The 26,295-nt window shown below is 41.3% G+C and overlaps 1 protein-coding gene and 1 long non-coding RNA gene across 2 annotated transcripts in view; one reads left to right on the top strand and one right to left on the bottom strand.

The window, feature by feature from the left end:
* The window catches only part of galntl6 (polypeptide N-acetylgalactosaminyltransferase like 6), a 253,498-nt gene extending 250,960 nt beyond the window's left edge, over nucleotides 1-2,538 (bottom strand). Inside the window, exons 1-2 of the mRNA XM_017464226.3 lie at nucleotides 2,010-2,538; nucleotides 1,350-1,594 (exon numbers count right to left, since the gene is read on the bottom strand). Of these exons, the coding sequence (XP_017319715.1) occupies nucleotides 1,350-1,484 (135 nt within the window). The 5' untranslated portion in view covers nucleotides 1,485-1,594; nucleotides 2,010-2,538. The remainder of the gene's footprint in view (nucleotides 1-1,349; nucleotides 1,595-2,009) is intronic.
* Nucleotides 1,493-25,975, top strand: LOC108263449 (uncharacterized). Its single transcript, XR_001812167.3, has 3 exons — nucleotides 1,493-1,576; nucleotides 25,648-25,754; nucleotides 25,831-25,975. It is a non-coding gene; the product is annotated as an uncharacterized LOC108263449 (long non-coding RNA).
* Nucleotides 25,976-26,295: the final 320 nt, after the last annotated feature.

The following is a 26,295-nucleotide window of genomic DNA, read 5'->3' as shown; positions in this document are numbered from 1 at the left end:
TCCGAGTGTGTCTCGATGCCCCGTGAGCGGCAGTTCGATTGGCTTCACGTGTCCCAGAGGAAGCACGTGAATCACGTGTTGACTCAGGAATGCAAACGTCGACTTTAAATTCCATTTTAGCATCGAAAAAATGCTCACATGACAAAGATAGTCATGTTCCCTGTTTGGCTGTGTGTCATATCAGGAAGCTAATTAAGAGGTGGCAACTCGGTGAGCAATAAAAAAAAAAAAAGAAAAGAAAAGAAAAAGAGACATCTTTGCCAGGAGCTGATGAGACAAACGCGTGCTCATGAGAATTTTATTACGAAGAACTGGTAACAGTAATGGTGTTAGATGAAAAGGTGATTAGTTCTTGGATGAATAACGCTAAAGATAAGTATCCTCAACCTACATTTCCTACGAAACGTTGCATTACGTCTTTTGAGGACGTATCTATTGTATATAGACCCTGAACGACGTATAATCCATCCATCCATCTATTTTCTATACCGCTTATCCTACAGGGTCGCGGGGAACCTGGAGCCTATCCCAGGGAGCATTGGGCACAAGGCGGGGTACACCCTGGACAGGGTGCCAATCCATTGCAGGATACAATCACACACACACTCACACACCCATTCATACACTACGGACACTTTGGACACGCCAATCAGCCTACCGTGCATGTCTTTGGACTGGGGGAGGAAACCGGAATACCTGGAGGAAACCCCCGCAGCACGGGGAGAACGTGCAAACTCCACACACACACGGTTGCGGCGGGAATCGAATCCCCGACCCTGGAGTTTCCCATAACGCAGTTCAACTGCCCCGCTTTATTCATCTCTAGCTAAAGAGAGCGATGTTTTAATCATTTCCAGCTCTCTCACCTCCTCATCTGTACACTCTGCTCAAACAGATCAGCTTCCGAAACATCACGCTCGTAATCTCGAACTCAGTCTCTGGCGTAACTCTGCGTTGTACAGATGCATTGCATTCTGGGATTTTGAGCCCAGCACATGCACCAACATCTCTACTATTTCTACACTGGATTTTACGTTAACTGATTTTGAACTCCGCTGAAAAAAAAACGGTACCTGTTTGTTATCACTGAAATTGTTTTCTTCCATTCTACCTGCACTAGCATGAACAAAGTCACCATGTGACGTCAGCGCGGCACATGAGCTCTGACTTCTCGCAGGAATACACTCTAGGAACACATTGAAGGAGTTTTCCTTCAATACGTCAAAACGGAAGTAGATCACAGTGATCCAGACTCAAACTGGATGAAAGGACTGTCTATTAGTTTATTATTGTTGGTCCATTGCACGTGCTTGCACAGACGCGTACACCGGAAGTTGACGCCGACTTACCTGCACGTCTCCGTCGTGCGCCTTCATCAGGTGTTTCTCTCTGTACAGCGACCACAGACCCACGTTGGGCAAGAAAATGAGAGCCAGGGTGAATAAAAACGCCATCTGCAGCACGCGCTTCTGCCTCCTCTTCATCGTGAAAACTTCCGGTTCCAGTTCTTTATATCAGTTCAGATAGGGGACAAAAATAAGCTCTGAGGAGTCACAACAAGCTGCTTGTTCGGCAGGTGAGGGCAAACTTTCACCTGAAACACCACACACACACACACACACACACACACACACACATAGCTGGCTGAAAAGGAATCAGTGTATAAACAGCACACAAGTTCCAAACCACATACTACACTAAGTAACCTAGTATGTTAGAATAGTATGTTACCACACACTATACACTTCACGCGCACACAAAGACCTGTTTACACATACTCATACAGTTTAGACCGGATTTAAAAATAATAATAATAATAATAATAATAATAATAATAATTTAGGACCTTAGCTTAGTCATTCTCTGCCACTTTAAATATAGCGTTAGGACCAAAATAAAATATTCATAACATAATGAATTATTGTTGTTGTTGTTTATCTTAACGCTTAGACTACCTAAAAGACGCTGACGCTACAAAAATATAACAAATACATTTAATAATGACTTACTGTAGAGGCGTATTTTCATGATGACACACACACACACACACAGCGTTTCTCCGTAGTCCTTCTGTGTGTTTTATGGTCGCCAAGCTTAAGAAAAACAATAGTCAAATATATACATGTATGTTTAAAAAGAAAAGAAAAACGTATTTTTTTCCGTTACAGTTTAAATTCCCCAACGGCCGTCGGATTGCGCCGACAGCGACGCGCTCGCGCAAGGATTCAAAAAAAGCCTCGCGCTCATCTCTTGAAGGATTTTGCGCGGGCGCGCGTGTGTGTGTGTGCGTGTGTGTGCGTGAGCGAGAGAGAGCGAGCAACGTTTTCGGTACAGGTCTCCGTTATTATTATTATTATTATTATTATTATTGTTTCTCTCTCTCTCTCTCTCTCTCTCTCTCTCTCTCTCTGTCCGCCTTTTTTTTCCTTCGCACGAGCTCCCGTCTGATAAATCCGTTATTCAGCATGTGCATGCGTATGAAAACATTCCCAACCACGCTGGCGATTCCTCTCCGACCCTGGAGTGCAGGTTGTTGTGTTGTCGGAGAGAGAAAGAGAGAGAGTGCGCGAGACTCGCCGTTATACCGCGCGTGAGGGGGGACGCACCGCTCGTGAGGTGCCTAGATCACATGTTCATTTCCTCGCGGTTTTTAGTTGTGTTTTTTTTTTTGTTTGTTTGTTTATTTGTTTTGTTTTGTTGTTGATGTTGTTGTTGTTTTAAAATATATATATTTATATTATTTATATATTAGGAAGATTGAAAACGAAGTGATTCCAGAGCGCGCGCTTACATCCATGCACTGGCATGCTCACGCGCGCGCGCACTCAACGCGCCACGCACGCGCGCACAATCTCTTAAACCCACATTTTTTCTTTTTCTTTCTTTCTTTCTTTCTTTCTTTCTTTCTTTCTTTCTTTCTTTTGGAATGATTTCAGATTTCAGACTGATCACCTCCTTCTGCTTCATGCTTTCTTATACACATTATTTGTACGATTCAGTTCCTTCCTGAGCGTGCTCACTTGGTGTATTTACTGAAGGTGCGTGTGTGTGTGTGTGTGTGTGTGTGTGGGGGGGGGGGGGGGGGGGGGTCTATCTGTTCTAATAAGTTTATTAACTGAATGTTCTTTCAGCAAGTCAGAAACTATTAAAATACTTTCATTTCCTTGATTTTCCATGGCCACCAACAGGGGGGGCAGTGATCCCATCCTATGAACAAAAAAAGTCCAAAAAAAAATGCCAAAACACGCACGTGAACTCAAATTTATCATCGGGGATTCTGATTGTATATTCAGTACATATAGGCTAATGTTTACTTTTTATTAAAATATAATCCGTTATACTCATTGTCCTCAAAGGAATCCAATATTAAAATCATCTTATACGGTGGTCTACGTCACGATCAAGTTGTTTCAAACATCATTTAATCTTAACCTTCATTTTAACCTAAAAAAACACTTAAATAATGTCTTTTTTTTTAAAAGCAGTGAAACTGCTCTGGATTCTGTAAAAAGGTCCCATTGTTCCAATAATTAAACCGACTCATAGACTCAAAGAATTTCAGATCTCGATTGATCGGATTGGTCAGAGGGCTGTGGCTTAATTTTCCATAACAGCAGCTGTGGCAGGAATTCTGGCTAATCATTTTTATGGTAACAAATCATTCACAGAGACTTTTTATAGCAGAGGATTGACAAAATATAAAAAGAAAAAAATCACTGATGTTGTGAATATTTATGGAAGGAGTCTCCAGTGTCAGCTCTTTGTAACATGGATTATTTTCCTATAACTGATCACCCCCAAGTGTTTTATTCCTTTATGTGCGTAATATCTGAACAGTCAGATTGCTGTGATCATGAGGGCATGCACTGACATATTTATTTATTTATTTATTTATTCTCTATAAGGACTCTGTCATTGCACCAACTTAGAGTACCTCTGCTCTGCACCATTTCAGCTCAACCTTGAAGCGAATGCTGTAAAGCCAAACGCAAGTGGGATTCTGGGTAAATTAAGACATGATGAGATGCCATGTAGCTTAGAAACGTACACTACCGCACTTGACAGGGTACATTCAATCACAAGAAGGGTGTGTGTGTGTGTGATAGAGAGAGAGAGAGAGAGAGAGAGAGAGAGAGCAGTTTCTGTCAGCACCATGGACAGCGCCAAAACTTTCTAAATCTTTCATCATATTCTCTCCAAGAAAAGCGCTGAAATATACACAAAAAATATCATAACATGGTCAGTAGCACAAAAATGAGCTTTTTCTTTTTAATGTAAAGAGCATTTATTGAATTTATTTACTTGTAGTTACTTCTCTTTAAGTACTTTTTAGTTTACATGCGCAACTTCTAATATCACTTGTGTTCCATGTGATTATGAGGGGCACAGTGGCTTAGTGGTTAACACGTTTACCTCGCACTTCCAAGGCTGGGGGTTCAATTGTCGCCCGTGATTCCTCTTATCACTTATGTTATAGCAGCTGTAAACATTCATTCCCTTACAGCCGCTCTTTGTTTCTCTCATGATGATAATAAGCCATAAAACGCTTCTTGTTAAGTTCTCATCAAAAACCAAAAAGTGTAAACTCCTCTGTCCTGCAGATGTCAGAAAACTCCAAGTTAACATGTTCATTGTAGCCGAACGCTCGAGGTTTAAGGCTCTTCTTTAAAATTCTAACAGCATTTTTAGCTTTTGAACACACAACCGGTGCACAACCTTAACCGGTGCGTCTGTAGGTGAAATTCTGAAAATAAAATCGCATCCTGCTTTCAAGGTGAACATTAACGTCAACCTTCCTGCTCCGTAATGTCCTCTGCATCATAAATAAAGGGGGGGGAATCAGTTTTGGTGGGTTTTATCTGCCCTCTCTGACATTGCTGTGACTGACTTCAAGCCCTTCAATAAATATAATCTAATCATACCTTATTAGTACACTCACCTTGAGCTTTAGAGGCTTGAACATTCTTCTCTGTTCATGGAGATGATCTTCCTTATGAGCTGTTTCATGGAACATTTGCATGAGTTGTTTACGAAGATGTTTGACCATCTTATGATGGTCAAAGATACTGGTAAGATGTCTGAAATACTGGTTAATCTCTCCTGAAATCTTTTACTTTTCCTCATTTAGGGTCATGAACTTATACGCCAGTATTTCTTCTTATGTCTCGTCTCGGACTTGTACTCTCTTCAGTCTCCTCTGCACGAGGTGAGATGCTGCTCGACTGGGTTAAGGTCTGGTGATTGACTTGGCCAATCTAAAACGTTCCACTTTCCCCCCCTGATGAAGTCCTTTTCTGAGGTGGCAGAGTGATTTGGATCAATGTCTTGCTGCATGATGAAGTTCCTCCTTATTAATTTAAATGCATTTCAGGGCACACCTGGGCAGCAAGAAAGACCTATCAGTCGCATGTTCCAATATGTTTAATAACTTGAAAAAATGGGTGGGTTCAAACAAAAGGCGGCATGTTTGAAGTTGTTTAACACGTCTAGATGTGAAACGGAAGCTGAAATTCTGATCTGTCGTCTCATCTTTTGAGCTCAAACCTAAATGTGGCCATAGTCTTATCAACCTGCACTTCTTGCCTGGCGTCCCACTGAAGCTAAGCAGGGTTGAGCCTGGCCAAAACCTGGATGGGAGACCTCCTGGGGAAAGCTAAGGTTGCTGCTTGAAGTGATGTTAGTGAGGCCAGCAGGGGGTGCTCACCATGTGGTCTGTGTGGGGCCTAATGCCCCAGTATAGTGATGGGGACATTGTAAAAGCAGCGCTGTCTCTTGGATGAGACGTTAAACCGAGGTCCTGACTCTCTGTGGTCATTAAAAATCCCAGGACACATAACCTCAGTTTCCTACCGAAATTCCCCCATTGGCCCTTCTCAATCATGGCCCCCTAATAATCTCCATCCCTGATTTGGCTACATCACTCTCCTCTCCTCTCCACTAATAGCTGGTGTGATGGGCATTCTGGAGCACTATGGCTGCCGTCGCATCATTGAGGTGGATGCTTCACACTAATGGTGGTTGAACAGACCCCGCCCCCCTCCATACAATGTAAAGCTCTTTGAGTGTCCAGAAACGCGCTATATAAACGTAACTGTAAATGTCTTCAATGTATAGTGAAAAAACAATAGAATTGGCCTAACCTCCCAGAGAACATAGACAATTTGTTTTTCTTGGACTCCTGGCCATGGACGATTGCGGCATCGTTGGAATTCAAACTCACGATCTCTTTTCTACTGCACATCTCAGGAACCCAGCAACTGTATCTTTAATGGCATTTTCATATCTATTAGTCCGTTTGCTGAGTCTGAATCAAAGCCAAATTGACACTTTTGGTTTGTTATCTATTTGGTTTGTTCTATTGTTTTCACGCCACGAATAATTAAACCCTAAAGAAAAAAAAAAAGAAAGAAATATGGTTGGCTGAGTAGCATGTAGGGCTGAATACATACTCGTAAAACTCTTAGTAGAAAATTAGTGATGGGAAATAATAACCTTTGGCAAGTCTGAGTAGAGACCATGAAGCTGGTAGTAAATAAATGATGATTATAATTATATAAAGAACCATTTTTTAACATTTTGTGTATTTTTTTTGTCCAAATCTCCAGAATACATGGCATCTGTTCTTGGCTCAGTTTGCACCTCACGGCTCAGGTTTGCACCTCACGTCTACAAATAATCCTCGTGGCATGTTTGATTCAGTTCCTGGATTTGAATCAATTCAGAGTCGATTCGCTTTCTTACCGCAATCGAACTGCAAGAGAGTTAGGAGAAAGCACACCAGGGATCCAGTCAAACAAAGCGAATGTGTGAAAGCAGTGTAATATTCCATTAATGCCTCCATTAAATCCTGTCATTACTGATGGCCTAGACATCTGGGCTTAAAAAACGAAATGAATTGAATGAAAAATAAAACCACCAAACGCTAATCCAGTCCCGTTTAATCCACGTACAATAATCTGGAATCTGAGGCAAATAAAGCGGTCCGTCATCTAAATTTATCCGTTTGTGAAGTGATGAAGTGTCAGAGAGCGTGTGTCGATAGTGCGCAGTCGTGCGTGGAAATGATGTGGAGGACAAACACAATTAGTTATTCTAAACGCAAACACTGAGCTAAACGTCGCGCGGAGGCTGAGCGATGACATGCGGCACGTCGGCGCTCATCCGACGAGACGGTGAACAAATTGGCACCTGAGGGAAAAGGATCGTTTCAAGCGTTTTTGGAAAACCGAAAAAGGGAAGCTACAGATACGCACCCAAACACACACACACACACACACACACACGAATGCACACAAACACATTAGCTACGGTGGACGGATTGAAAATAAGTGAAGCGTGAAGTACACGAATCCAAAAGTGAACAATGCTAAAACGCAGTCACGCTTTACACCGTCCCCGTCTTCGTGCACGACTCAAGATTATTGCGAAGGAACTGGAACGCCGTCGATATCAGATATAATGTGCGCTAATCGATGCAGGCAGAGAATATTTTTTCTGATGGAATCAGCTTGAAAGAAAAACGACAGGTTAAACTGTGTGGAAAAACGCCTGGATTAGGTTCTGATTCGATCAGAAAATCATCACGAGGGACCTGAGGCCAAGTGCAGACTTTGTTCATTAGACAGGCTTTTGAAGTGGAAAGGCGAGCTAACGGACTGCATGAATTAATAACTCTTTTCACAGACACCCAAGTCAGTTCACAACGCTCTTCACTTTGGCTAAAAAAAATTCAGTTCCAGTGCAGGATACGTCTTGCGTGTTTACCGAGAAGGTAACGTCAAACTGAAACAGACAAACGGTAAACCTAGCATGGGCTGTTTTAACCCAGGGTGGTTGAGTTTGGATGTTGAGCCAGCCTGCTGCATTGATTTTGTGAAAATGTCTACAGGTCTGGGTTTGTAGACTCAAATCTTTATGGTTACAGTGTGTGCGCAGATTGATTGATTGATTTATTTGTTGTTGGTTTGTTTGTTTTTTGATATCAGCGCAAAAGACTCTTCAGGAAGTACCTTTTCTCTAAAAACTCACACTGAATGCGAAGCTGCGTTATTCAACTTAAAAAGCGACAACTCTATCATATCTGTATGCGTTTTGAAACCACTGACAACGAATCATCTCAGATAGCCGATAATCTGAGATAATGTTCCAGAGAGGTCATTTTTAACGATCTTGAAGTAACCCTAGATTATAGTTTTATCGCAGGCCTGAAGTTAAAACACTTTTAAAAAAAAATACTAACTTGTCTTATTTATTGCAAGAAGCCAACTTAAGACGTGTTTTCCCTTCAAATACTTTTTGTAAGCAGGCTACCGTTGGCAATCAAGTCAAGCTACATGAATTTCCATGATCCCACAGCTCATCAGTGGAGTCCAAGCATTACAAAATCGGTTATGTTCTCAGCTTGGGTGGGATGACATATACGTTCTCGCCTGTCAATCATAGTGATTCATCATTCATCATAGAGTTCATAGATGCAGGTGAGGGTAGAGAGATAGCACTTGCCTTTGAGTATGTTACACTGCCACGTAGGGCAGCATGAGCAGCAGTTTGAAATGATGTGTTTGTCTGGCTTCATGTGCTTCAGGGGAAGAACGTGTTAGCACGTGTTCACCCTTCCCTGGTTAGTATTGAGATAGTGGAGAGCTGGCTGCTGGGTGGGAATTGGCAAGATCAAATTGTGGAGAAAATTGTGTCGGGGGTGGGGGGGGAAGTGCGTCCACGTTTTCTTACTTCAGACTTTGTCTCGAGAGGTGCAGTGGAAAATTGCAGAAAATGAATCTTAATGCATCGTGACTGTTCTTTTTCAGGTCCACATCCCTCATGCCGGATTGTCCATTATCGACCCAATTTGGGTCAGACTGACCCAACCACCTACCAACTAAACCCAGCAACTGAGCTGTAAAATAAGCCGGCGTTTTTAGCGCGCATATTTTATAAATGATAACACTTCTAAGACTATGCTGCTCCGTGCCAAGTCTAAACACCACATTAACATTAAAATGAACATTAACAGTAATGGAATTTACATAAGACCATTTTGCTAACAGCTCCCAGAGCTCACTGCTGTGTGTTTGTAGTCTGATCACTTCACCTCAGTCTCCATGAAGCGGAATCAACCAAACTCCATTTAATCCCTCTGACCTGTGGGAGATTTGCTGCTACGCTTGTTAACCTGGCTTCTCTATTCCACACCATTCTACTGAACACACATCTCGAATCACATGCTGACTGACCACACCGAAGATATCAGCCCTTACACACTCCGCTGCTGCTAGCATGGCTGCCTTTATGCCTTTTTTTTTTTTGTGGTTTTCTGATATAATCTACAGCATTGCATTGTTCTTCATGCATATCTGGCTGAAATTATATGGGTTGCTTGCCTTGTTTACTTCGGGCTCAATGTCCTTTGAGGCATTTACTGTTTAGGCTTTAGCCTCATTACCAGGGGCACAAGCAATTCATCAGTCTTCCACAAGAAAGCCAGCATTAATAAGGCGTCTAAAGTGGGATCGTTCTTTTTTCTTTTTTTTTTTTTTTAGCCTTGTGTGTTTGAGCTATTTACAGCTATTTTGTTAACATGGATACTTGGGTATAAATCCATTTTTTAAAATGACAGCTTCATAACATCACTATCCCCCCCACTAAGCTTCATTTTAGCTATCTAGAAGAAAGTTTTAGCCGTTTCTGCCACGCCGTCAGTGTATTTTGCATTGACCATCACATCATAGACGGCTATCCGAATTAATCAGCGCAACACCCGGTGTTATAAACATTTTCAATAAAAACAAAACCCTCAACTAGTTTCCAAAATCGAAATAAGCATCTGTGTGTAATCCTAGTTGCTAATTCTGAGACATTCTGCACTGCTGGAACGAGATGACTTGCTAAACTGTAACAACTCCACTGCATTCGAGCACAGATGGACGTATATAGGAGAAATCTGAAGATAAACCCTCCATCTGCTGTTCCCATCGACTCTGCAGCCTCCTGCATGTGCTGCGATAAAGAGACAGTGTTTGGTCCTGCAGAGCTGTTGGAGAAGAACTTACAGGTCAGACACACACTGATCGAAAGCACATCTCCTGACTGAGTTTTACACAGCAGAGCCACTCGATACCGATAAAGCAATAGTTTTCCCTCAGCATGACAATATTGCTAATAATTATTGAAAGCTAGGAGGGACTGAGAAGCATTATGTAAATTAAATCAAGCTTAATGATTACTACTAGCTTCAATTTGAAGTTGGCCACAGTGGTGTTTCCAAGATAAATATAGCTTTTAATATCAAACGTTCCAAGTAGAAGGAGGGTGCTGGCATAGGAAGCAGACATCCATCTGGGCCTGTATATCAAGTTTCGTTGTTTAGCTTTTTATTGGTGCACTGTAAAACTGGATAAGTTCATTTAACTCAAAAAATTCGAGGAAACTAATTACCTCTAAATGTTTAAGTCGATAAAGCAATTTCTTTAAGCCAAATACACTTAAATATAACAAGTTTGAGTTAATTTTTTTTTTGTTATATTTAAGTATATTTGGCTTAAAGAAATTGATTTATCAACTTCAAAATTTTGAGGTAATTAGTTTCCTCAAATTATTATTATTTTTTTTTTCGAGTTAAATGAACTTATCCGGTTTTTCAGTGTGGAATTACCTGAGACCATTATTATTTCTCCAGCATTTGGCCAACGGTGAGAGCAATATCGTTTAATTAGGTTCTAGTACACTGTATTCACTATCACAGCACATACGGGCAAGGATAAAGGTACTGGAGTTTGAAAATAGATACGAAAATTCCAAATAACAAATTGCCTGACTCTGCTCAAGCTGTGAAATGGATAGATTTCTTTCTTTCTTTCATCTATGCCATACCCCAAGTACGAGGGCAAAGTATTCCGCGCAGAGAAGTGTGTGACCTCAGCAGTCAGAGTTATTAAAGCCAATTTCAGTGGCAAGACTTTGAACCTATTAGCCACCAAACACAGCATCTGCTGAAAGACCATATGAAGAGAGCCGTGTGAACACTTTTTAGTGACGCTTAATCGAAATAAATACATCTCTCACTTTTATCTTTTCCGAGCCAAGTCTATTTCAGTTCCACACAAGGTCAGTCTGGACTTTGTTTTTATGTTAGCTGGACCTCATGTCATATTTATGACTTATTGAGAAAAAGGCATAAAGCAAAGTAATTGCTTTCTATAGAAGGTGAGACAATGTGACTTTACGAGCAAACCATGTAACAAGACCCCAGACGTCATAAAACCCAATCTACTGTAGTGCAGTTTAGTGCAATATAATATAATACAATGGTGTGAAATCCACATGCATAAGGTGAAACAAAATCATTTACGTTGTGCCTTGAATCGTTAAACCATGATATCGACATGGAGCGCAAGTACTGCAACCCTCAGGTTTTTAATTTTTACCAAAAAAATGCAGGGGCTTCTATTTAAAGACAAACCCGGCAGGAGCCGCACCCGATTCCACCAGTTTAATGGGTTGAACTTGGATTTCAGTAGACTCAGACGTAGCTCCTGCTTGTTGGAATGAAAACCTTCACTCACACCGGCCCTTTCCAGACAAGATTATACACCTCTGATCTAGACCGCATTGTAAAACCCAGTTTCGGACATTCGTACTCAAGAAGAAGCCGCCAACCTTGGGGGTGTAAACTATGCACAAGTGATTTGTATAATCTGAATGGGAAGCCCAGAAAATCAGCTTAAGCATGTGCATAACCTATGGGTTACTAACCCTAAATATGGCCCATTGTGAATAAAAGTCCTGGGATAAGTACAGGATAGTCTTTATGATTACAGCACCAATTATTAGTCAGTTATTATGTCTACAGCATAATAGTATGATTATCCACTGAAGTAAGGGTGAGTCTTGGTTCGTGTAAACTTTATCCACATGGGAATACACAGCAACAGAAGATGGGTCACAGTGCACGATGCAGAAGCTCCAGTCAGAAGTGGAGCGTCAAGATGAATAAGGCAGGTCCAGAGGGCGAGAGAATGGCGTTTTAGAGCCAGAAGGTAACACTGGCATGAAGGCACCCTGGAACATAAAGCTCTGCGGCACTCTGTTGTCAACAAACCTGAGTGAACCAGTGAGAGTAAGGGATGACAGCATAAAAAACATCCCAGTTTACCAACTCTGTAAGCCAGTGAATCCCCTAGATCTGCACTTTACCTGAGAGAAAAACTATTTAACAACATGTCTGACTCAACAGATAGGATTTCAACCTAGTCATAAAGTTTGAATCCTGAACACTACCAGGAAGGTTGTTCCATAGCTAGGCGAATTTATAGGGAGAAAGCTCTTTCCACTGCTGTAAATGTCACTAGGATCCTCCTCTCCGTCTGTCACACCAACATCGGGTGTTCCCGGGGTTTATGAACAAGATTCGTCATTATCTACATCAACGACATACTTATCTACTCCACCAATTTGGCTGAGCACCAACAGCATGTACAACTAGTTCTCCAAAGTCTCCGTAACCATCAGTTGTTCCTTAAAGTGGAGAAGTGCTCCTTCCATCAACCCTCTGTACAGTTATTGGGGTATAACATCAGCCCCATGGGAGTAGAGATGGTAGGTGCAAGTCATTCTGTCTTGGCCATAATCCTACCGCAGTGAAGGAACTTCTACATTTCCTGGGGTTTGAACATTTTTACAGACGCTTCATCAGGAACTTCAGCGCCATCGTAGCTCCAGTGACTTCCTTCCTCCCTAACAAGCCTTCGACTTTACCTTGGTCTCAGGAAGCATCCGCTGCATTCCAAACACCAAAGAAGGTTCACCCCAGCACCCATACTTCGACATCCGAATCCCAAGCTCCCATTCGTGGTGGAAGTTGATGCCTCAACCACCAGAGTAGGAGCAGTGCTCTCACAGCGGCAACGTACTCCTCCTAAACTATATCCATGTGCTCTCTTCTCCCAAAAACTCTCAGCAGCAGAACAGAACTATAATATTTGTAAACAGGAGCTGTCGGTGATCAAGCTGGCACTGGAGGAGTTGCACCACTGGCGGGAAGGTTCCCTTTATCTGTTCCAACTAATTACGGATCATCGGAACCTGGAATCTCTCCGTGAGGCAAAACGGTTGAACCCTCGCCAGGCCTGATGGGCTTTGTGTTTCACCTGCTTCATCCAGGGTCCAACAAATACGAAAGCCGATGCTCTCTCTTGGATTCACTCCTCTGAGCCAGCCCTCGCCACTTCCGAACCAGCCCTTCCTTCTTCCATCATAGTCAGTCCCATCCACTGGACCCTGGACGAGCAGATATCCCAAGCCAGTAACAGCGACCCAGCTCCGGCCAAGTGTCCCCCATTGTTGTATGTTCCCTTCAGTTGTAACTTTATCCATTGTTTAATAAATCTAAATAACAAATAGGCTTATCAATAATATCAACAAGAAATTTTAATTCAGAATGTGTTCTGTTAATGTAGAGTTCAGGAATGAAAAGGTCTATGCTTCAATCAATATCCCAAATATTACTGTACACATTTAAATAACGATATCTGAATAGTTGGATTAAGTTAATAAGATACGTTTATAAGATTAATATGTACGGAGTGGTCTCTTGAGTTCTTTTATTTTTTTAAATGATTTTTTTAAGTTAAAGGATTCCCCGGCTACAGAACGTTTGAGACCCGCAGCTGAAGCCAATAAAGGTGTCTTACTGTGTATCTGAGGGACTGTCTTGGTTTGAATAAGCCATTATACCTCAGGTTAAGATGCTAAACACCTGCTGACACTCTCTGATCAAGCTCAGTGTGACACTTTTAAGGAGCACGATCCTCCTTTTGGGGTGTTGAATTATTTGGCAGGAGCTCAAAGAGAAAAGGATAAAGCTGTGCAGTCAAAGCTGGGCAAATCTATCATACATGGTGCTTTTTTAAATCTTGGTTTTCTCATAAAATTTAAGCGAATCTTTTCTACTTAGTGACGTCTCTAATATCATAACGACCGATGGCGTACGCATCTTTAACATCACACAGTGAATTGGGGATGCTTTACATTGAGCTTCCCTTAACTAACATCATTTAATGCACTCATTAACATTAGAAAACAATAAACCTCAGCAATAATAAAGAAATTCCGTACTTAAAAGACTTCCACATAATGGAATGCACATAAGTATGTGTATCATTAAGCGATATCTCACGAGCAATAGTGAATACTGGATGTCGGCCCCAAAGGGTTCAGGAGCGTAGTAGGTAATCACAGCCATGCCGAAATTCGGTATAACCGTAGTCTTGCTCAAGCGATACTGCTTTTATACAACAGTTCTATAAGCAAGAAATGAATATCGCGTAAGTGATATTCGGACACACTGTGGCTAGCTTGCTCACAATGATTCGTACGTTCCCATTAAAAGAGCTTCTGGTGAAATTGTCTTCCCTTCTTCCTTTTCATCGTCATCTGACGAGTCAAATGTTATATTCCTGAAGAGTATCGTTTGCCATGTCCATTCATGACGACACTAACTGTACTGTAGCAATAGGTTTCGAACTAGTAAGCGGAATGTTACGTGGCGAACACAGACGAGCAGAGTGATACGCACGGTGGAACGTGTGGAATAAAGTGCGGTTATAGGAAATATAGGCACTCTTGGAATACTGCTCGACCAATCAAGTTAGTAGACCAGAACTAGCTGTTGTATAATCAGTGCTATGGTGTAGTTTTCTGTATGGGGAGACGTTTATTAAGTTTTTATGGAAGGAGTCTCCAGTGTCAGCGCTTTGTAAAAGTCAGCTGTAACTTTATGTTTTCCACCATGGGAAGTCAGGACGGAGAATTTTATGCTTTGGGGTTTCTCTCTACCATGACAAGCTGCGTTTTTGTTTATCTTAGTTACAAGGAATGACTGTTTATAGCTACTATAACGTAAGTGAGAACAGGAACTTGTTTCACGGATGTTCCGTAGCGTTACACTCAACTATAAATGAATAAAAAGTACGACGTTCTTTAATAATTTGAATCGTTGGAGATTTCTGTGGTATGAGGTGAATAAACCCTGAGTTGCTATTGTAGGAACATAACTGAAGCATCACACCACTGCATCATTGATTATTTTTATCCATCCATCCATCTTCTATACCGCTTAATCCTTTGCAGGGTCACGGGGGAACTTGGAGCCTATCCCAGTAAGCATGGGGTACAAGGCGGGGTACACTCTGGACCCATTCATACACTACGGACACTTTGGACACGCCAAACAGCCTACCATGCATGTCTTTGGACTGGAGGAGGAAACCGGAGTACCCGGAGGAAACCCCCGCAGCACGGGGAGAACGTGCAAACTCCGCACACACAGGGCCACGGTGGGAATCGAACACCCCTGGAGGTGTGAGGCGAACGTGCTAACCACTAATCCACCCTGCACCCTGATCATTTTTATATACCTGCTAAAAGGTCCTAAAATGTCCGAAAGTGCGCCTCCCCCTCACCCCCACCCCATTTTTAACAGGCGTTGATCATTTTACTGACCGCTGGTATGAACATTGGTTAATGGAGGATTATTCTGTGTATTATTTTAAATAAAAATCAGTTAATACAAGTTACAACCAATACCAATTGGTTTTAATGACTAAAAAGGTATACTCTTTGCACCAAATCAGCCATGTGAATAATGTTAATATCTGAAGGCGTAATAAAACAGGACGCATGGTGAGAAAGTGTTAACTGTATGTATTAATAGCTTGGGAGTGGTGAACAGTCACTGAATGGAAAGACTGTATTATAGACACTGTATTATATTATCCAGATGACAATTACAATGACGAATTAGTCTTTCCAGTGTGCATCACTGGAACAATGGAGGAAATGAGCTGTTGCCACATTCCAGCTACTTGAACATCTTTATGCTCTGAAAAATAGCTGACAGAAAATCTCTTAACACTCAGTAGATAGTGGATAATCAAATTTTATGTGTATATGCAGTGTGAATGTGCATCAGTGGCCATTTTGTCACATGCTCAGAACTAAATTAAGAAGGTTTTATTGGTAATAAAATATTCTGTCGCTCTCTAAAATGTTACTCTAATCTAATATAGAGCTTAAAATGCCTTGGTTGAATGTGGCAAACATTTAATTGGTTGCACTCAGGGAGTGTGCATTATTCATATCCCTAACACTGTGCGCAGATTTGTGCAGGAGCAGCTAAAGGTTGATAAAACATCCCTCGCAGAAAGACGAGACACACAGCGCCTGGCAAATGGCTCCAATTTTGTGGTTGAAAATAGATATGGATGAATAACTAAATGTCTGGCACCATTTTTCTCGCCGTGACAGTGCTCCCTCTGGGCTTTTTTTCTCTCTCCTCCATGCTCTGTTCAACCTTTTTAGAGGTGGGAAATCCATTGAATTTCAATTTCTCCTTCTGTTGGGAAGGAACACCCCGAGGGTAGGAGATTTGACACTAGTACATTCCAGGAATGAAATGATACCTCTATCAAGCTCAGAGACATCGCACTAGGACAGGAGAGACTCACAAACACCTCCAGAAATATTTTGAGGAACATATTATATATAGATATGCAAAAGCTGGCAAGGTTTCAGAGATGAAAAATATGTAAATCGAGGTTACAGGCTCACTCTCAGATGTAAGATAAAAGGAGAAATGTGTGCGTCATTGAGCATGTCTGCATCCTTGTGTGGTTAGACTAGAGGTAATGTAGTTCTGAGACCATCTCGTCCATACGTATACGGCATGGGATTTTAATTAGTATTTTACCGCTCACTTTATCCCTTCCGCACAAACAGTGTTTCAGAAAAATGTCCCAGTCCGAACCAAAACACCAGAAAACGATTTGAAAACGCACAAGCCAGCCCAGTAGGTGGCGATAGTATGCCATAAATATTACATCAAATGCCTCAAGGATAACATATAGCATATTGAGCAGTAGAGAAGGCAGAAACACAACAATTTCAAACAAAATCACGTTATCAAATTAGAAATTTCAGACCACAAAGTATCCCGGTGAACAATCCTAGCTCCCTTGCTGAAAAAATTTATAGGAACCATCAAACTATATACCATTATAAACCATCAACTGCTAGCCACTGAAACCATTACCAAATGGTTTCAATTACGTAGTAGGACATACTGTATTAAGGATATAGGTCTTTAATGGTATCCACTAGACACAACATGCCACCAATAGAAGGCAACGGAATTACCAGTAGAGACCCACAGGGACCATTAAAGTTTCCATTAAAACCTTAACAAATCCCATTATTACCATTAAAAACCATTACCAAATGGTTTCCATCATGTCGTAGGATGTATTAAGGATGTAGGCCCTTAATGGTATCCACTAGACATAACGTGCCACTAATAGAAGGCAATGAAATTACCAGTAGAGACTCATAGGGACCATTAAAATTTCCATTAAAAACAAAACAATTCCCATTAAAACCATTACAAATTCTATGAGGGGTTCTATTGTTTTTTTTGTTTTTTTTAGCAGGGTCAGGTGTACATAATTTTTTTAAAAAATTGTAACATACGTTTTTCATGTCCACAAGAAAACAGTTTGTTTGTCTTAAGGAAGAGTTTTCAAAATTCCTCACCTTTCATAGCATTTTTGTTTTCAGTGACACACAACGGTGTTTTCATGTAGTCTTCAGACCAAAAATGCAGAGAAAACAAAATGTTTTCAAAAATATCCGTATAGGTATGGGCGGAGCCTAAGCACATATTACCATCTTCAGAAGCTACTGTTACTGTAGAACTTTTCTTCCCAGGTGAGTTTGAGTGTGTGTTGCTCAGAATTACTCTTAATTAGTCTGGATTGTGTTACATACCACCGGTATATGTATAATATGATGATAAATAGAGGAGCTGCTGCTATTCCAGCTTCCTCACCTAAGTTTGCTAATGAGCTCATCATTTACTTCTCTAGGGTGGAAACAAAATATAATGTGCAAACACAAACACAGAAACAGAGCCAGGACTTTGGTTCACTTTCCTGAATACAAACTCGGCACACACACACACACACACAGAAAAAATTGTATAAAGTAAAATGAACTAATTAACAAGAGAAGCCAGTAATTTGCTTCCTTAGCCAGTTTCATTACTCCAGACTCGGTATAACTTTAACGTCAACATGGTGACCCATGAAATTTGACATTGCGATCAATGATACAAAACAATTATATGATCCAGTGTCATATATTATAACTGCAGCACTTTGTTGGTCATGAACAATGCTCCCTCAACAGCCTCAGGTCTGAATCGGGAGAGCCATGGCCGTGTAAATCATCGAGACAGGGACCACTGTGAAAGGTCAGACCACACCACGTATCATAGCTAATTAAAATGAGATGGAAATTTGAAATTTACAACTAGTCATTAAACCTGAGAAGACAGTGCTAATTGGACATTAGCACCCTGTAACTCACTGCTGGAATAATTGTCATTTTCAATTGCTTTCATAAGCCACTATTAGTGTGGAGCAGGTCAAGTGATTTACAAATGAGACACGACCACGTACAGGAGGTGAGATATGGATGGACTGAGACACGAGCCTGTACAGAATTATTGCAGTCTGAGGGAAAATACAAGGTAGAATATATACTTATTAGAGTGTATCAACAAAACAAAGGCTACAAGTGACAAATTAATAAAAAGAACAATTTTTTTCGTCCACAGTATGGGGCATTTCTGAGTGAAACTTCATTTCAGATGGAATAATGTAGAGTAAGGCAGAGCTTTGGGTTTATCCATCGGTATTGAACTGACTTGGGGTCATACATAAACAAGCGCTTGCACTGGTAGCTCAGTGGGTAAGGCATTGTGCTACTGAGTGAGCGGTTGTAAGTTCAGTTGCATCCGATCTCAAATGTAACTTACTTTAGATAAAAGATTCAGCCAAAGGAGATAAATCAACAACAACACTACCAGGATGCACATTTCTGAAGGTAGAGACAATCCTGCTAATGCTTCTGCTTGCTAAATAAACACCCTGATAAAACATATCATAATATTATTTTTAATTAGTTCATCGAGTGCACATTGACATAGTGAGAAAATAAAATCCGAGGCCTTTTAGGGGTGGGCACAAGTCGCAGTTTAGTGGAAGATTACTGTGAAAGAATTCGAATATTTAATCGAATTGATCGACGTGATCAAAAGAAATTAACCTGTGTACGATCTGACCAAAGATGTGAGATAACAAGGTACAAAAAATGGTCAGTGTTGATTACAGGTTGTCTTGATGTATATAACTTAAACGAATTATTAAGTGGTGCTGTAGGTCGTAATGGATCAAACGTGTTATACTTATTCCGCCATTGATTTCTGATTGATCAGACAGTTAGTGATTCATTTTCTATAACCGCAGCTCTGATAGTACAGTAGACCGGACTTGTGTAGCAGATGCTCCATATAAACAGATTGCATGTGTATAATTGTTGGTATGGTGAAGTTTTCTGTGAGGAGATGTTCGACTAGTTGTGCTGGTGACCAGCACCGCCAGTGTGTTACAATAACCAATCACTTTCTCAAAGATAACCACAGCACTTCCGTAAGAGACCGGAAATGATTGGTTTCACCTTTTCAATCAAAGTAAAGCATTTAGTCCTGTTTCCGAACGGCGTTATTGTGTTGCTATGTTTGGAATATTTAGTTAAGACACATGTGTGTGACTTTATGGTGCTATAATTCTGATCAAAAAACCCTTTACATGGTGACATTTCTGTAAAAACCCTTCACATTGGTGTATTTGTACTTATGAAAACTACAGACTTTCCTGAAATGAACCCTCTTTGCTTTTATCTTGATCACGTGTAAAGTCCTAGCATTTTAAAGTCTGGTTACCCCTAAAAGTGAAAAGGAAGACTGTGAGAGACCTTTCCAAATGTAGTGCATGAGCGTCCATCTACCAAAATGATGGAAAGGCCAAAGTGTGGAGAAAGAAAGGATCTGCTCATGATCCAAAACATACAAGCTCTTCTGTGAAACCCGGTGGAGGTAGTGTCATGGCTTGGGCTTACATGGCCGCTTCTGGAACATTCTCACTAATCTTTATTGATGATGGAACTCGTGATGGTAGCAGCAGAATGAATTCAGAAGTTTACAGGAACATTTTGTCTGACAATTTACGGAGAAATGCGTAAGAGAGAGACCCCCCGAAACAAACAACAACTGAGAGAGGCTGCGGTAAAAGCCTGGAAAAGCCTCACAAAAGAAGAAACCAACAATTTGGTGATGTCAGTGAGTCACAGGCTTGATGCAGTTATTGCAAGCAAGTGATATGCAACCAAATATTATGTGTTATTTTCTTTGGTGTATAGCACAAACAAAAAATCAGCCTTGCATTTCCAATAGTTTTAGGCACTGCGTAGAAAAAGTCTCTCGGCCAAGTTCTTGTGAATGCACACACCGTTATATTACCCCAAGATCACCTGATATAACACTGCATGGCGTATGATCTCAGACTGTTCCCCAAATCAAATTAGCTAGTTAAAAAACCCCCCAGATCAATTTAATTTGAGAACATTGCCCTTCACCCAATGTTAATTAATATGTGTTGGCCAATGAAGATGACTGTGGCGCTGTCAGGAACGGTTCAGTTCAAGAAGACAGCATGCAAAAATGTGGCTGGCAGATTTCTAGCCACAAGATAGAAAGCTGTTTTCTTTCTTCTCAGTAGTAACAGCGTCTGTAACCTCTCTCAGTTTAGTGTTAGCTGTGTCTGTGTGCGACATTACTTCAGAATATAAGACCTCACAGGATAATCACATCTTTATCTCTTCCTGCTTCTTGACAACTGTAATTAAGGTTCCCTTTGACTGTGCTCTGTCACTACTGTGTGCGTTCACTTTCCAGCAGTCTGTTTCTGTAATACGTGTGACACGGTCACCTAGCGTGACGATAGGCACTCGAGACAAAGTTATAATTTAGCCCTGGAGGGATTGTTTGTTTTTACTTGTGTGTGTGAGTAGACCCGGAACTGTGTGAAGTGCTTTGGGTGAAAGGAGCATGCTTAATGCTGGAGGGCTGGCATCATCTGCCAAACCTGTCTGAAGGATAGACACCTCGCTAGCGCATTAGCACAGCGTTGTCATTTTTTCCCGTCTGCTTCCGTTTTGTTTCTACCCTGATGAGGCACCTGCTGTAGCAGATAAGCTTGATTATGGTTCTCCAGGCATGAGTGATCGTGCTTTACTCTGCCCCAGGCACACATTCTGTTGTTTGTACATTCTGGCAGCTGTCCAGCTTGTCATCGGTTTCACTGTCCGAGACTGCTCCAGGTGCTGCGATACTCCCCAGGAGGCCAGGCATCACATACGCCATCTCTCTATTTATGTTTCTCTATTTCTTTTTCTTTCCACCTCGCTCTCTCCCACTAAGGATTTTGTTCCCTGCCTTGTGTACAGCATGATGACCCTCGACAGACTCATTCCTCAGCAAGAATCACTAGCCATGAATGTTAGCCTGCATATGTAATGAAATGTGAGCAGATGGCTTCGCCTCATACATCAATATTTTCTTTATTTTTCCGTCTACATCTGAATACACTGCATTTTTTTTTACATTCAGCTTGCCCTACTAGCTAAAATCCCTGAATAAGCATAGCCATCTGTTGCCATTTCATTATATATGCAGTGTTACATTCATTCGAGTTTTATCTGACATTGTGCTCTTTGAACAGACAACAGTCTCTGGAAAACACATTGCTAGTCATATTGCTGTTTAATTGCTGTCATTAAAATGCATTGGGGAAGGAGCCAAAATACTGAATGCTTTGGTGAACTGTTTTTCTGAAAAATTTGGATTTGTATTTCATTTTCTTTTCTCCAGGAAAGGGGTGTGGGTGTGTGTGTGTGTGTGTGTGTGTGTGTGTGTTCCAGAAAGCAGGATAAGCGACCCCTACCTTGGTAAATTTACTCAGAATAAATGGATAACCTCAACTTTCGGTTCGCAAAAACTGAGACTACTTTTAGGGTATCTAAGTAGCCATAGCAACTTACTCTCTGAACATAACCTGATCCGGGGCAGATTCCAGGATTAGTTTGTTTCAGAGAGCTGACGGAGTACACTGTGCCCTTTTGAAGAATATCCAGTGGATGAGGACGCACTGATTCTATGAAATCATTTTCATATCCAGGTGAATTTTTGCGGGAGTTTGTCCGTTTTCCGCGAGAATCCTCACATCGCCAACGCGGCACATCGTGGATCAGCGCTTAACACCGAGCACATTTTATTCGCTGCCCTTCATTTTGTTTTGCCACGGGGAGTTTTCTGTATATAACGTGAGTGATGCAGAGCATGTGGAAAAGGCGACGGTGTGTAGGGCCGTTCATATAGTATGCCTTGCACTCAAACGGTTCCTACACAATTTTGGGCGGTTCCCTGGCCGTAAACTATGATGAACCATTAATGAAGATGTCAAGAGGAACCTAGTGAACCAAAGAGATGGTACGAAATGTGATCTGCCAAAATCATGAACAGTCAGCTGTGGTTCATTGTTTCTTCATTTCCCGTAACTGAAAAAGACATTTGTATTTATTGCTTTACCGTTCAACAATGAATGACAGAATAATCATCACTAGGCAAATGCAATATTTTGCCCACCTTTAGCCCGTGCTCCATCAATTCAATTTCAAGCCTGGCCTTTTTTATTTTCAGCTCTATAACTCCATTTGATCTAACAGGGGAACTATGATTAAGACTGTACACACCATGTGCAGCAAAATAAAAAAAAGCATGCATAATTACACAAGTCAAACAAAGAGTTATTTGAAATGCCTTTTGCAAACAATGGCAATGTTTACGGTCATCTTGAGTCTTTAAGGATATATCACTGGAAACTTAAAAAAAAAAAAAGTCATTAGTAATAATATGTTACACCTACATTTGACCATTTGACCATTTTACCAAGTCACTTATATCATGGGAGGTAGCTGAGTCTGATGAACTGCCCCCTGTATCGACCATGGGTCACCCTTGATTAAGGGACAGTGCCAGCTACTCATCTGGAGTGAGTGAAGGTGGTGGTGGTCCCCCACCCATTTTATATATATTTTCACCCATATATATATATGAGAGATCGAATTGGCTTATATTTCCAATAAGCATGCATTAAAACCTGTAACTAATGTATGTGGCTCGCTTTTTCTCACTCTGGGTTTCCATGGTGACTCCTGAAATCGGTCATCCATTAACAATGCCTTTATGTACTCACCGTGCGTGTGCATTAACTCTGAGTTATCAATAGGAGGTTGATTGAACTTGCTCCTCCCAGGTGTTCTGGAACCAGAAAACCCTGAGAAATCAAAGTTTGGGTTAATCAACCTAGAGTTCAGGGTTTATGTAACGGTAAGTTAACCTTGCTTTCTGGAAAACCCCATTCCCCCCCACCCCCAAGTTCTTACTGGCACGTCTACAGTTTTCCACCAAATCAATGTAACATCTACAGGATATTACGTTTATATTTTTCTTCACATGTATTCAGAGTTTAAGGCTTAAGTTGAAAAGTTGCTTCAATAGTTGCACAGAGAAAGTTACTCATATTCAGAGTTGAGTTATTTAGTTAATTGAGTTGATTTTAATTTCCTGCCTAACCAAGCATGTTTGCCTCGCACCGCCCAGTGTACGTGGAGTTCTCCCCATGCTTTGGGGGTTTCCTCTGGGTACTCCGGGTTCCTTCTCCAGTCCAAATACATGCGTTGTAGGCTGATCTCTAGGCATCTTTAAATTGTCCGTAGTGTGTTTGCGATTGTGCTCTGCAATGGGTTGGCCCCCTGTCCAGGGTGTCCCCCTGCCTTGTGCCCCAAGTCCCTCCAGGGTTCCTGTTACCCTGTGAAGGATTAACGGTATGGAAAATAGATGGATGGATGAATAGTTCAGTCCTCCAAGTTGGCCAGACTTTGCATGAGTAAATGCCTCTGAGATGTTTAAAAAAAAAAAAAAAAAAAAAAAATTATAGAATCTAGACACTGCCATAATACACAAGTGCTTGCCTTTAAGCCTGAAAAAAAATGTGGGCTAGAAAATGCGGCCTGAAGAATCGGATCATGTTTGTTTGTGCTCCTGAGAACGTAATAATCGATCCAGTGATCGAAACGTTCGAAAATGAGCTTCAGTAGATGAGCAACAACTAGCGATACAAACATACAGCGGTAATCTTATTTCCATCGCTGTTGAAGCGTCTCGTCACTGAAAACGTTTCACAGCCCTCAATCCGTCTTTGTTAGGAATAAAAAGAGTTTGGTTGTCTATGGGGGGAAAAAAGTAGAGAGCTGTAATGGAGGGACTTTTCTTTGAAGCGTTCTAGGATTTGTAGAAAGTGTGAAGCCTCTTTAACAAATGTAGGTGAAAACTGAACAATGGGTTACGTAGAACCTGGGATATTCTATCTGTGGGAGAAAAACAAGCAGATACGTCGGGGCATCCAGGATAAAACTAAAGAAAAGTGTTTCAGGGCATGTTAGCTAGTCAGTAAGTGTTTGGAGAAAATTTGGTGTGAAAATGAACTTTTAGATACTCTGTGTAGCAGGGGCAGGAAAATATGACAAATCCCAAATCTATCTGGTTGACTTTGACATTACAGTATCAGTGAGGGGGGATCCTACGTATCATGTCCACCGCGTCCTTCGCTTTTTCTCCATGTGTTCTGCGGTGAAATGCAAAAATGAGTGAATTTGACCTGCCAATGACACGTAATGTGCAAGATTGCAGACGCCCAATCGTGACTCTCAGATTGATAGCTGTTGAAAGATTGGAGTCCAAACTTGGAAATGAGTATTAGTATCTGAGCACAGTATACGAGCAGCTTGCAACTGTTCCACTCACGTTAATGATCTACCTGAGGTACAAACGGTGCTGGAACAAATCCTGAAGTATGAGGCAGACTTCAGGCAGGTCTATGAACTTTCAAGACTAGCAAGGAAACTGGTTTGTTTACTGGGTGCCACACACACACACACACACACACACACACACACACACACACACACACACACACGCACACACACAGTGAAGGCAGCCCAAGTGCAGATGTTGAGCTCGTTATCTCTGGCAGAGTGCAGATTTTCCCCGAGGCCATGTTCATTGGGGTCCGGCCAGGTGGAGTTCCTCCTGCTAAGACTCTGTTTTGCTTTTTTCCTTCTCTCTCTCTCTCTCTCTCTCTCTCTCTCTCTCTCTCTCTCTCTCTCTCTCTTTCTTGCTTGTTGTTATTCCCCACAGCTTAACATTTCCTCCATCTGACAAGGTCCTTTTGCTCCTCAACCTTCTTTCATCTTCTCTTCTTCTCAAGGCACTATTCCCTCACCTTCTCTCCTGTCGTAATCACTTCACCTGGATCTCATCATCCATATCTCCAGATTCTCAGCCCCTCTCTCCCGTCTCTCTTCGCTCACTCCTCTTCTCTTGGCTTGTTGCTCGCAGCAAAATCTCTCTCGAGTGAGGGTTTCTACGCTGAGGTGTAGAGGTGACTGGGAACTAAAAGGAAGGCTTCGTTCTCTTGCTGTCCTGTCTACCCTCCTCGCTGTTTCATCTCAGACAAAGTTTGTAGCCTAGAGGCAGAGTGTGTATGTGTGTGTGTGTGTGTGTGTGTGTATGTGTGTGTGTGTTTATGGTGTATGAAAACCCTGGCACTCTCACATCTCTGTGGTTATGTTTTCCAGACTATCAACCCATCAGGACCACATCACACCTCCTTCCTAAACATCTGGTTTCGCTCACACACATCGTCCAATCAGGAAAGAGGATAACTATCCGAAACATCAGCTAGGTAATATTAGGTCATTAATTTAATTATGTAATTTATGCTAAGCAGTACAATACGGCTTTCTTTGTATTTATAATAGAGAGCATGTTGTGTTCACGGGGCAGAAATACACCATAGACGAGACGGCAGTCCACGGGAGGTTGGAGGAAACTGGAGAACCCAGAGGGATCCTCATGCCCTGCATGTGAAAAATGAACATGTGATTCATTCAAAAGTAATACCTTAGCAAGTGAAAACATCTTGAATATCTCGGGCAAACGGATCTAATATTTCTCATGATGAGATCCTCATAAAATCAAATATAATATTATTCAGCCTGGTTTAGATGCTCTTACTCACTTCATGCGTCAAACTTACTTTCTATTGGCAGATAACTTCGATAAAGAGAACAAAATGATTTCAAGCTTGAAATGAGGAATGCATGTTTAGGAAATACTATATACTGTAGATTTGATAATGATAATGAGTCTTTATTGATCACATATACATATGCAGAGTGAAGTTCTTTTCTTCACATACCCCAACATGTTAGGAGGTTGGGGTC

This window comes from Ictalurus punctatus, chromosome 3 (genome assembly GCF_001660625.3).
Source record: "Ictalurus punctatus breed USDA103 chromosome 3, Coco_2.0, whole genome shotgun sequence".
NCBI classification, from domain to species: domain Eukaryota; kingdom Metazoa; phylum Chordata; class Actinopteri; order Siluriformes; family Ictaluridae; genus Ictalurus; species Ictalurus punctatus.
Note: the sequence above shows the minus strand (reverse complement) of the source record. Positions and strands in the feature narration are given on the sequence as shown.